At 42.5% G+C, this 11,064-nt stretch overlaps 3 protein-coding genes across 3 annotated transcripts; all 3 read right to left on the bottom strand.

The window, feature by feature from the left end:
* Window positions 2,736-4,061, bottom strand: LOC109129893. Its single transcript, XM_019238918.1, has one exon. The coding sequence runs from the start codon at window positions 4,059-4,061 to the stop codon at window positions 2,736-2,738; it is 1,326 nt and encodes a 441-aa protein (XP_019094463.1).
* LOC104759485 lies at window positions 4,847-5,598 on the bottom strand. Its single transcript, XM_019239397.1, has 2 exons — window positions 5,236-5,598; window positions 4,847-5,096 (listed from the first exon to the last, which is right to left on the bottom strand). Exons 1-2 carry the CDS (start codon window positions 5,529-5,531, stop codon window positions 4,964-4,966), a joined length of 429 nt encoding a protein of 142 aa, XP_019094942.1. The 5' UTR covers window positions 5,532-5,598; the 3' UTR covers window positions 4,847-4,963.
* On the bottom strand, window positions 5,767-7,575 carry LOC104757213 (GDSL esterase/lipase At1g28650). The gene is given in 6 exon segments (XM_010479941.2): window positions 5,767-6,292; window positions 6,377-6,650; window positions 6,717-6,865; window positions 6,951-7,169; window positions 7,323-7,535; window positions 7,538-7,575. Coding segments are annotated over 6 exon segments (1,119 nt in total). The 5' UTR covers window positions 7,569-7,575; the 3' UTR covers window positions 5,767-6,059.

The raw sequence follows: 11,064 nt of genomic DNA on the forward strand, positions 1-11,064 counted from the left end.
AGAGACTTACGTTCCTAGCCTAAGAGATTAGTTGTCTAGGATGTTTGTTGACGTGAATGAACTTGTTTTTCATGCCATGCTCGATTATGTTTCTCTAGCGAGAGCTAGGTTTGGAAGTGATTGAGTTTGAGTAGCTTCTGTCAAGAGATTGGATTAGCTAAGAAATGATGTTCATTGTTTAGGGATGGTTTGCTTGTGGCATGTTAAATACTCTATAGACTAGGATACTCCACCGACATCAATTACTCCCATCCTTAGGACCTCTTCCTTTCTGAATTTTATTACATTCCTGAGACTGTTTCGTTTCTTGCCTTTTAGTTCATGCTTAGACTCGTTTATGTTTTTATTCATTTTCGCCTCTTGTCATGCATTCTCGTTTCTAATTCTGTGACTTATTTTCCTTTCGTATCGTCATCATTCTAGGACTGTTAGAAAAATACTCTCTTTGAATTGGCTTAACTTGTGATTTCATGATTGCATCTTGAGTGATAGTAAAGTTTCCCAATTGGATTGACACCTTAAGTACTACAACTACATAAGGTTAATTGAGACCTGCTAGGATAGACACACAAAAATCTTAGTATCACATCATCTTTCTTTGGAATAAGTGCGAGAATAGTTGTGTTTACACCCTTGGGGAGAAAACCTTTGAGAAAGAAAGACTGCACCGCTGCAATCACATCAGAACCAATGATCGACCAGGAAGCTTTAAAAAACTCACTGGTATACCCATCAGGTCCCGGGGATTTATAACTCGGCATTGCAAAGACAATCTGTTGAATTTCATCAGCAGTAACCGGCTTTGTAAGCATCACTCGATCCTCCTCTTGACATCGGAAAGGTAAGAGGTTCTGTAACTCCTCCACTGACATTCCCACAAAGTCAGTAGGTTGGTGATTAAGAAAATCTTTGAAGAATCATTCTGCTTCACCCTTTAGTTCATCACTAGTTCGCAATATTTCCCCATTAGGACCACACAGCTCCCGGATAGAGTTCTGCATTTTATGGATACTTACCATTCTATGAAAATAGGCATTGTTCATATCACCCACAGTCAGCCAATGAAGCTTAGCTTTCTGTTTTAGATAATCTTCCTCAAGCTCAGCTAGGTGATTCCACAAAGAATAAGCACTTGCCTCCTCATCAAGCGCTTGTGGAGTCGGATTGGCCAGAGTTGCACTCTGCTTTTGACAGAGATTCTCATGAGCTTCACGTGTCTGTTTTGATAAATCACCGAACTTCTCTTTACCCAAAGTACGCAAGCTTGGTTTTAAGTCCTTTAACTTCTTAGAGAGGCGATGCATAGCAGACGTGGAAGGGAATAGTGGGGCTGTGCCATTCCAATGGTTTGCGACAACCTCTTGAAACTGCGGAAGTTTAGCTAGTGCATTAACGAATTTAAACGGTCTGCGACCACCCGTCGCAACAGCCTCAAGGACAATGCGACCTCTGACATGATCGGAACAGCCCCCAGCTTCAAACACACTATAAGAATGTGGAAAACAATCTCCCCAATGCTCATTAATTAAAACACGATCCAACTTCTTACAAATCAGACCATTAGCTCTTTTATTGCACCAAGTAAAGAGTGGACCATGACGTCCTAGATCAGTAAGTGAGCAATGCCTCACCACATCTTGAAAATCACGCATCCCCAACGTATTAAACTGCAGGTGTCCATGGTTAGAGTGTTCTCTACAGTCCAATATCTCATTAAAATCACCACAAAGCATCCATGGTTTATTTCTAAACAATGGAGAGTCATGATGACATCAAATCTCATCCCATAGTAACCTCCTCTCCTCTGAAGAATTTAACGCATAGACAAAGGAGCAAAAGAACTCCTCTGTTCTACCCTCCCACATGTAACAGTTGTTACCAGATCTCCTGCCTCTAAGTCTTATTGACCCTTGTTGATCGACAGCCTTGCACCCCTTCTTGGTGAATGTGACATCCAGACCTTCATCATACAACTGACTGATACTTATCAGATTAGCCTTCAACCCTTCGACCAGGAAGACATCCTTAAGATGTGGTTGAGACTCTCCACCAGTTGTGCCTTTTCCTTGGATCGTACCCTTTCCTCCATCACCGAAAGTAACTCTTCCTCCAGCAACACCTTCTAGATGTGATAGATTATCACGGGCACCGGTCATATGCCTGGAGCATCCACTGTGAAAATACCACTTGGCCTGATCAACCTCTGTTTTGTCTACTGTGAAAGCCACATTACAGTAGAGATCATCTTTCCTGACATTCCCCTGTGTGTTTCTTCTTACAGCTGGATAGAACTCACGACGTTGCATAAGGTTAGACACACGATTCTGGAACTGATAACATTGGGCTTTGTAGTGAGTTAGATGACCACAATACCAACATCCTCTCCGTCTACTACGCTGAACAGGTCTTTGAGTCGTCTGCCGAAATCCACTAGAAGCATATGGCGGCCTAGTGTTTATCTCAGGAAACACCACCATCCTTGGGTTTCTTGAATTCGGATTTACAGGAACCTGATCACCCATTCTAGTTGTTTGAGAGAACTTCCTCTCCTTCAGTTCTGGCTCAGGCTCCACTCCTTTGACGAATTTTGTGGTTGGATTGGTGTTTGTTCCTTGGTAACCCAGACCCCACTTCAGGTTGCTGGATCTTCCAGTGCTCAGCAGTGTATCCAGATCTTTGGTTCCTTTATTCAGCATCCTGATATTCTTCAACTGTTCATCTAACTGCTTCTCAAGTCACAAAGTCTTTGCCTTTTCTTCACTTAATTCTTTAGAGATCATGGCAACATGAAGCTGCAAGGTATCTCTCTCAGAAGTTAACTGTGTGTTGTCTTGAGTCTTCTGAACCACCGTCTTGATGAGAAGCTCTATCTGATCTTCTACTGACAAATCTGCCTCTTCTCCTTCTGACTCAGAATTCACCTTCTCATCTACGTCGTTGATTTCCAGCACCAAATCATCTTCTTCATCTTCCTCAATGACACCCAGCAGTGCAAGGAAGCTGTTAAGAACCTCTCCTTTGCCGACCTCTTCATCTGAGTCGCTCTCACTCCAAGTGATGTAGGACTTCTGCTTGTTTTCCCGTGAAGGACAATCAAACTTAGTATGACCGTAGCCCTTACATCCATAGCATTGCAAAGAGTTCTTTCGTTTGTTGTTTGGACATTCAGACTTGTAATGCCCAAAACCCTCACATTCAGCACACTGTCGTTCTTGCTTGTCACCCTTCCTGATCTCCTTATCAGTATCGGATTTCAAGACCGATGATGTTCCCTTCCGCTGACCTCTTTCCATCTTGCGAAAGTATTTCTTAACCAACAAGCCGACTTTTTCTTCATCTGCAACTTCCTGAGACTCTGCAATCTTCTGTTCCTCAATGGCTTTGAGAGCAAATGATTTCTCATTTATCTTTTCCTTCTTCTTCAGCTGTATCTCAAATGCCTGCATCATCCCAACCACTTGATTGTACTTGAGCTCATCAGAATTCAGTGAAACATCAATGGCAGACCTGTGTGGTTGAAACTTATCTGGCAGACTCCTGAGGAATTTCTTCACCAGCTTCTTGTCCTTGTAGCGTTTACCCAAAACTACAGCTTCTTGTGCAATACCACTCAGACGACTACTGTAATCAGCAACTGACTCAGTTTCTGTCATGTGCAAGTTTTCAAAATCTGAAGCGAGGTTGTCCAGCCTTGTACGTTTGACCCTACTTGTGCCTTCAAACGTGACTACCAGAATGTCCCATGCTTCCTTGGCAGCTTCACACCCTTGAACTTGATTGAAAATGTCCCTAGGCAACGACTTGAAGATAACTGACAGAGCCTGTGAGTTATGTTTGGACTCCGCTTTTTCTTCGGCTGTCCATTTCTTCCTGTGCTTAGGCACCATGTCTCCCTTCTCATTTTTCTCCGTCGGATGTGACCAACCATCTTCCACCGCGAACCAAGCTTCCATGTCAATGCTTGAGATGGCTTGCTTGATTGACACCTTCCAAAAACCAAAGCACTCAGGATCGAGTTTCAATGGTGATTGAACCGCAACAAAATCCAGTGATTTCTCCATACCCTTGCCGCAAGATCTCACCTGTTGAAAAAGGATATCAGAACTTTTTATCAGGTGCTTGCTCTGATACCAATTGTAAAGGTATAGAGGACAGCAAATCACTCAAACTGCTTGGAAATGCGCCAAGCAAACGCTTTTATTCAAACTTATAAAAATTCCCTTTTACAAGTTATGAATCTAAGCCTACTCTCTTGTCTATCTAACACAAACCCCTGTGTAGATCTAAAAGAGTAAAAACACACTCACCTTCAAAGCTCTTTTTGTTTGCTTGAAGGTTTACAAATCTCTCAAACTTTTCCCACGAGTGCTAGCTCTTTTTGCGGCTAGCCCTCGTCTCTTTTAAACCCTTCACTCACGATCTCTAACCTAGATCTTGTGAATCCCTAACTAAAAGGAAATATTCCTTATCCTAAGAAATATCCTCCCTTAACTCTCTCAATCAAATATACACTCAATATCTTCGTGTATATCTTGATCTTCTTCTTCCTTCCTCTTCACGCTTCTTATCACGGCGTCCATAATCTTCTTCCACGTCAGCCCATCTGCCACGTCAGCATATCAGCACTCTAAGACACTTCGCAAGCTCCTGTCACCTTCAGAGCTCTGATGCACTTACAAATAGCTCTTTGGTTTCATTGATACTCTTTCCTTCGAAAAGTGGGTAACTATAATCGTTCACTCCAATCTCTCCCATAAGTATCAGCGAGTCTCCAAGAATCTCTTTGCAATCTAAACCCCAAAAGAAAAAGATCGTTCCAAGGAACTCGATTTCAACATCATAGATATTGAGGAGAACAAGGCCAATGTTCTACTAACCATGAGAAGACGAGGTGCATAGGTTAGATAAAATCTGATTGAAGATGTCAAGCTGAACACTTAGAATAACATTGGAGAAATCAGATTTAATTCATTTTTCCAAAAGAAACCCACGATCCAATGCAGTTTCTCCATACACCGCAAAATTGATCCCTTGATCGAAGCTCATATTTTGGGTTCCGAAGTGAGGCGGCACGTAGTGTAGTCCCAAGAATTCGGCTGTCCAAATAGTACAACGACATTACAAAAACTCATGCAGAAATAGGGTTTATAACTTGTTGCTCAAGCAAGAATGACATAAAGCAGAGGAAAGTAGTGGTTTCGCCTAAATGTAAGAAAGAGAGGGAAAATTAGATACCTATAAATCGATGATGAGACTCCAACGGCTGGAGGGAGGATGGAAGAAGCTTTGGCCATAAGGAAGAAAGGCGGCTTAAGGAAGATGATCCACGTGAGAGAGATAGAGATAATTTCCAGTGTCGGCGCTCGAGTCACCGAAGCTGATGATCGATTTGTAACACCGACATCGAGATTTTGATGAAGTAACAGTAACGGTGGTGCCGTGGTGGAGTACAAGATAAGTAGAGCTTCTTCAGTGGAGAAGTCATGGGAAGAGTCGCCTTTTTGGACTACTAAATAACGGAGAGAGAACATGGGATCAGCATGTTCAGTGGTAGATGATTCCGTGAATTCATTTGCAATGCCAACAAGAAAATAGTAAATTAGGGAAAATGGTTTTTTTTTTTCTTTCTTAAATTGGTTATTTGTTGAAAATGAAATAACTCCAAAAACGTCCAAAATTAGATATGGGCTAAGTGGCACTTAAATGCCATGCATGGGATACACATCATGGCGAGATGGGGGAACCTCCAAGATCCCTTTTAGAAAATTAGGCTGTAGACTTATTTTATTTCTCCTAATTAAGTTCTTTACATAACTGTAATACTCTAGACCAAGACACTTAATTACAGAAACTTTTTGATTATATAAACTTCATAATGCCTCTATGCACAGGCTAAATATCATATAGTTTTGTAAACGTTTGATTATTAGGAAACTGTCTCCACTACAATATTGGACTACCCACTTCTTCGTCAATAACGCCTCCAACTCTTCCAGATGATTTCTTCTCTTCTTTATTGCAAATGCTGGAGCAAGTACTAACTCATCATCTTTATTCATTTAACCAGAGCCAAGACAGGACCAGTCGAAAGCAGGACTTGTATAGGGACCGTTGAGTAAACCCTGAGCCATCTTCCTGTATGTGGCTTCGGTTAAATGATAACCATCCCAATTCACATACACAGAAGGATTCTGACAATAGCTAACTCTTTTGTCTCCACACTCTTTACCAATAGTGAAGTTATATTGACCTCCGACTCCACAGCAAGCAGCCAAAGGTCGGTTCCTAAACCCTAATGAAAAAAAGACCAAAACAAGATGTCAATTAAGGAATGAAACTTTGATAGTCAAAGACATAATTTTTTAGGGGAACAAACCGTATTTAGCTGGTTCTTGGAAAAAACGGTATAAGGAGTTGTAGTAGTCGGCGTAAATGATGTTGACATGTGGATATAAATTCTGGAGTCGTTTGAGTTCTGTCTTGAGCTGTTCGTTGTGGTGCTCTGCAAATTTATTGAGCCACGGGATACAACCTGTGAAAGGGTCGTGTTCTACTTTAGCGGTTTGAAATAGAGTAAGATACGCCGTGGAACATCCTATTGGGAAGTTTCCGGGCACCAGAAAAGTTTTTCCCCCTAGATCGATCAAATCCTGTAGTTTTTTGGTATTAAATTTGTTATACTTTTAAGGTGGAGGGCATATGTAAATATTTGTTACCACAATTGCAGCTGAAATAACTTTGATAACTAGAGGAACAAGCTTTTTGATTTCATTGATACTTTTTCTTCCGAAGAATGGATAATTATAGTCGTTCCCTCCAATCTCTCCCATGAGTATAAGCGAGTCTTCAAGCATCACTTTGCAAACTAAGCCACCGGAAAACAAAAAAAATTGATAAACGCGAGCTCAATGGATCATAGATTTGGAAGAGAACAAGGCTAAGTTTGTTACCATGACTTGAAGAGGCGCAGAGGCTAGGTAAAACCTGCTTGAAGGTGTTAAGCTGAACACTTAGACTAATATTGGTGAAATCAGATTTAATTCCTTGTTTCACAAGAAATGCATGATCCAAGGCAGTTGCTCCATACACCGCAAAATTGATCCCTTGATTGAAGCTCACGTTTTGGGATCTGAAGTAAGGCGGTACGTATGGTAGTCCCAAGAATTCAGCTGGCCAAATACGAAGACAACATTATCGAAACTTAGAAGCAAGTACGGAGGGGTATCTATAACTTGCTGTTCAAGCAAAAATGAACTAAAGCAGATGATAACAACTGTGTTTTGGCTAAAAGTCTTGATAGAAAAAGAAGAAAATAAGGGTACCGATGAAGTCGATGATGAGACGGCCATCGGAGGCACGGCCAGAGGGAGGATGGAAGAAGCTTTTGCCATACGGAAGAAATGCGACTGGAGGAAGATTTTTGACGTCGGAGAGACGGAGATAATTTCCGGTGTCGGCAATGGAATCGCCGAAGCTGATGATCGATTTATAACGCCGACACCGAGACTTTGATGAGACAACAATGGTGGAGGTAAGATAAGTAGAAACCATGAGATGAGCGAAGCCATGGGGAAAGTATCGTCGTTGCTCTGTTACTAGAATTTGTTTATAATCTTTTTCCACCACTAAATAATGCAGAGTTAGAGGAACAAGTTATTGGTTTCGTGTATTATCCAAACACGAAAGTATAAATTGTGGATAAGTAACGGTCAGTTTTAATGATTGGCTAGTGAGTGTTCAACGAAATAACTTCAGAAACGTCCAGTTTATACTAGATTGGCTTTTGAACAAAAGAAAAAAAAAAGACTAGATGGCTAAAATGCACTTAAGATTTGTACCCAAACAAAAAAGCACTAAGTTTATGCATGCATGGGATACAAATGGGCTAGTCTCTCGTCTTATTATAAAATGGTGAAACTTCATTGTTTAATTTTTCTGTATCGTTCCCACTATTTAATTTTGCTACATTTTCCAAAGATTTCAGGTAAAGTGATATGTCAACACGTTTAATGATATATATGTATTGTATATTAGTATACATTTATACTACATTGGAAGAAGAAACAAAATTATCATATTTGGAATAGTTAACAGATGCTTTCTTGCAAAGGCATACTTCCTATGTAAGGTTGTTCCTTTATTGTAGAAACTAGGTTTCCACAATGAATTTGTTTAAAAGGGGAAACAAATTCAATAAGATAATCTCTCTAGAAAATAGGTCTAAACCTTGAAATTAGAAGTAAAGAAGAAGAACTCAAAGAAGTTAGGGTTTATTGCTAAGAACGAAAAGAGAACTCGGTCATTGTATTCGATTCTGGATGATTTACAATGGAGAAGTCTCCCCTTATTTATACATATTCGTAGATCGCTAAATATATTAACTTTCTTTAACGGACGAAGTGACATATGGAAAACTGCCTTATTCCTTGAGTCGGCCGCCGCGCCGAAGTGGATGTCGGTTCCTTCTTCTCCAAGATTATGCTTCATCAGAATTAACTCCTGATGACCTAATTGATCCCCTAACCGGATTCCCGGTTAAACAATCAATTAATACTTCTGGTTTAGTTCGGTATGTCGAGGGTGCTGAATCCCGCACCAACAATTAGTCCCCCTCCCCCCCAGTTCAGTATATTCGAGATTTAATTCGAATATTTTGAACTATAGAAAGAGAATATCCGATCTAATCCATAAAGACTTAATTGATTTTACTCAGATCTCCGAATCATCTCACCGCGTATTGTCCGGATGACACGTGTCGTTTCCGTCACATCTGCTAGCTCGGAATACGAAGAGTCGCGTAGGTCATCATTACTTTTCGTAGGGTTGCCGCCCATTCGACTCTATAAATACGCCTCTGCTCTCGTCATTTCTCATTTTCCGCCAACAGCAACAGGTAATCTGCTCCGATCTCTCTTCCATTTTGTTATTTTTCTTCCACACTCTCCGAACTCAGGATATGGCGAGCACATCGGAACCTGCCTCTTTGCCAGAAATTGAAAGTGAGCAATTAATTCGTCGTACTTCCAGACGAAGAACTCTCAATCCCGAACGCTCCACGCAGATCGGGGAGTCAAGTAGATCGGCCTCCGGAGTCCCGCCTCATCTGGTTCGCTGCTCAACGGGAGCCTCTTCTTCACAGGTTAACCCAACCTTGCCGTCGTCAGTTCGTCACGAAGAGGAGAATACCGAACTGACTCTGGACGTATTTTCGCAAGAGGAAGACCGGTTCGTACCTTGGGATTTTCGATCGAGGATATCGACCCCTTGTTTGACCACGAAGGACGGATTGGAGGCGAAAAAAGTTCGAGTTCGACCGAAACTGTGAACGATATGCTAAACTCGTGCGGTTTATTCAATAGCAACATCACAATTTTGATCCCTCGAGAAGACCAACGCCCCTGGAGCCCCCCGGAAGGGTATGTATGCTTGTAAGAGGGTTACTTTACCGAGTGTCGCCTCCTATTCCCAATCCCGGAGTTGATTTCAATCTATGCCGAAAGACGGAGGATAGCGATCTCGCAGTTCGTACCCGGAGCCATTTGTAACTTAAGGCCACCCTAACCGTAGCAGCCGAAGTCGGAGTCGACATTAGAGTTCAATGTTTTGAACAACTATCAAGTTTCAAGTTATCGAAGAGTTCGAATCGCTGGGAAGTGAACATGTGGCCGGCTCATAATTTCCTTGTCGGTAAAAGAGTGAATAAATTCAAGAAGTATACGAACCAATACTTCTTCGTCCGCGTCGACCAGTATTCATTTGCTAACCCGTTGGGTTTTCACCGGAGAGTGTGGAATGAAAATCTTGGTAGATTTATATTTCTAGTATTTTAATTGACTTCGGCACCCCTGACCAGATTTAACTTTTTCGTGTCTTTGCTTCCAGATCGTCCGTTTTGTGCAACGCGCCTAGCTCCGAACTATCTCCTTGTTAGAGACGCTTTGCTAACCAGGAACAATCGTCAGTGGGATTTTATCACTCGTATCCGTGTCAAAACGGCAATGGGCAAAGCTAGAACAAATTTTCCAAGTTTCGCCAGTTCGCTAGGACGATCTGCTGGATGTCGTGTCATGGAATCCAAAGATATCCAGATTGTTCGCCGAGACACTCAAGCTGCCATCGAAGCCGAGATCGGTCCATCCCAGGGTCTAACCGAAGTTGACCAGACCGTCGCCGACCCTATTCAGGCACCCGGAGAAGATATCGAGCCATCCAACGTTGCAGAGGGAGAAACCCTTCCTTTGGCTTTAGAGAACGCCGATCTTCCGAATGAAGAACAAGACGTTCCTCAACTTGAAGCTGGATCTAAAAGGAGGAAGAAGAAGAAGAAGCAATCCGGAGATAACCCAGCCACTGAGCCGCAACCGGTAGTGAACCGCAAGCGCTCGGCCGAAGAAGCCGGACTGGAATCAGCCGATTGGTTCCGTCTGGAAAGGAGGAATGACAAGACTGATCGGTTCTCCTATCACTACTTTGGTGACTACCCTCTAGTGACCAATCGTGAGGCTTCAGGTGAGCTCTTCCGAACCTTAAAGACCTCCAATCGAATCCTTCCGTCGGCGGACGAACTGGAATTCAAACAAGCGTTCGTTGCTGAAAAAGATGGCATCATTGCCAACACCGAACTGAGAGTTAGCGAACTGAACTCCTGAGCGCTTACTGTAGAAGAAGAGAAAGCCGAACTGCAGGAATCATGCGACGGGTTGAAGGTTCAGCTCAACTTCGAAGTTAAGAGACTTCGGAAAGATCGTTGGGAGAAGGTGGAGCGAACAGCGAAGAAAGCGCAAAATCGATTAGACAAGGTTAAGGCTTATCTAGTTGAGCAGGTGAAAGTTCGCCCCCTGGAAGATCTGCTGAACCAAGCCACCGGAGTACAGGAAGCTGTACAATATCTGATTGAGAATGGGGCCGTCTTTCCCGAAGAACGAGTCAAGGAGATTAACAAGAAAAATGCCGAAGCCGAGACGACTGTCGCGGCGATCGAGGTCCTCGAGCTGAATGAAAATGACCTTACCATGTCCCCGGACCAGCTCGGTTATGGATTTCCCCCCCCCCCCCCCCCCCCCC

Source organism: Camelina sativa, chromosome 17 (genome assembly GCF_000633955.1).
Source record: "Camelina sativa cultivar DH55 chromosome 17, Cs, whole genome shotgun sequence".
Taxonomy (NCBI): Eukaryota; Viridiplantae; Streptophyta; class Magnoliopsida; order Brassicales; family Brassicaceae; genus Camelina; species Camelina sativa.

Excerpts from the sequence above, each read along its gene's own strand:
- LOC109129893 (XM_019238918.1), bottom strand. The coding sequence starts at position 4,061 with ATGGAGAAATCACTGGATTTTGTTGCGGTTCAATCACCATTGAAACTC.
- LOC104759485 (XM_019239397.1), bottom strand. The coding sequence starts at position 5,531 with ATGTTCTCTCTCCGTTATTTAGTAGTCCAAAAAGGCGACTCTTCCCAT. Across the intron at positions 5,097-5,235 it reads GTCTCATCATCGATTTATAG|CCGAATTCTTGGGACTACAC; the intron begins GTATCTAATTTT and ends CTATTTGGACAG.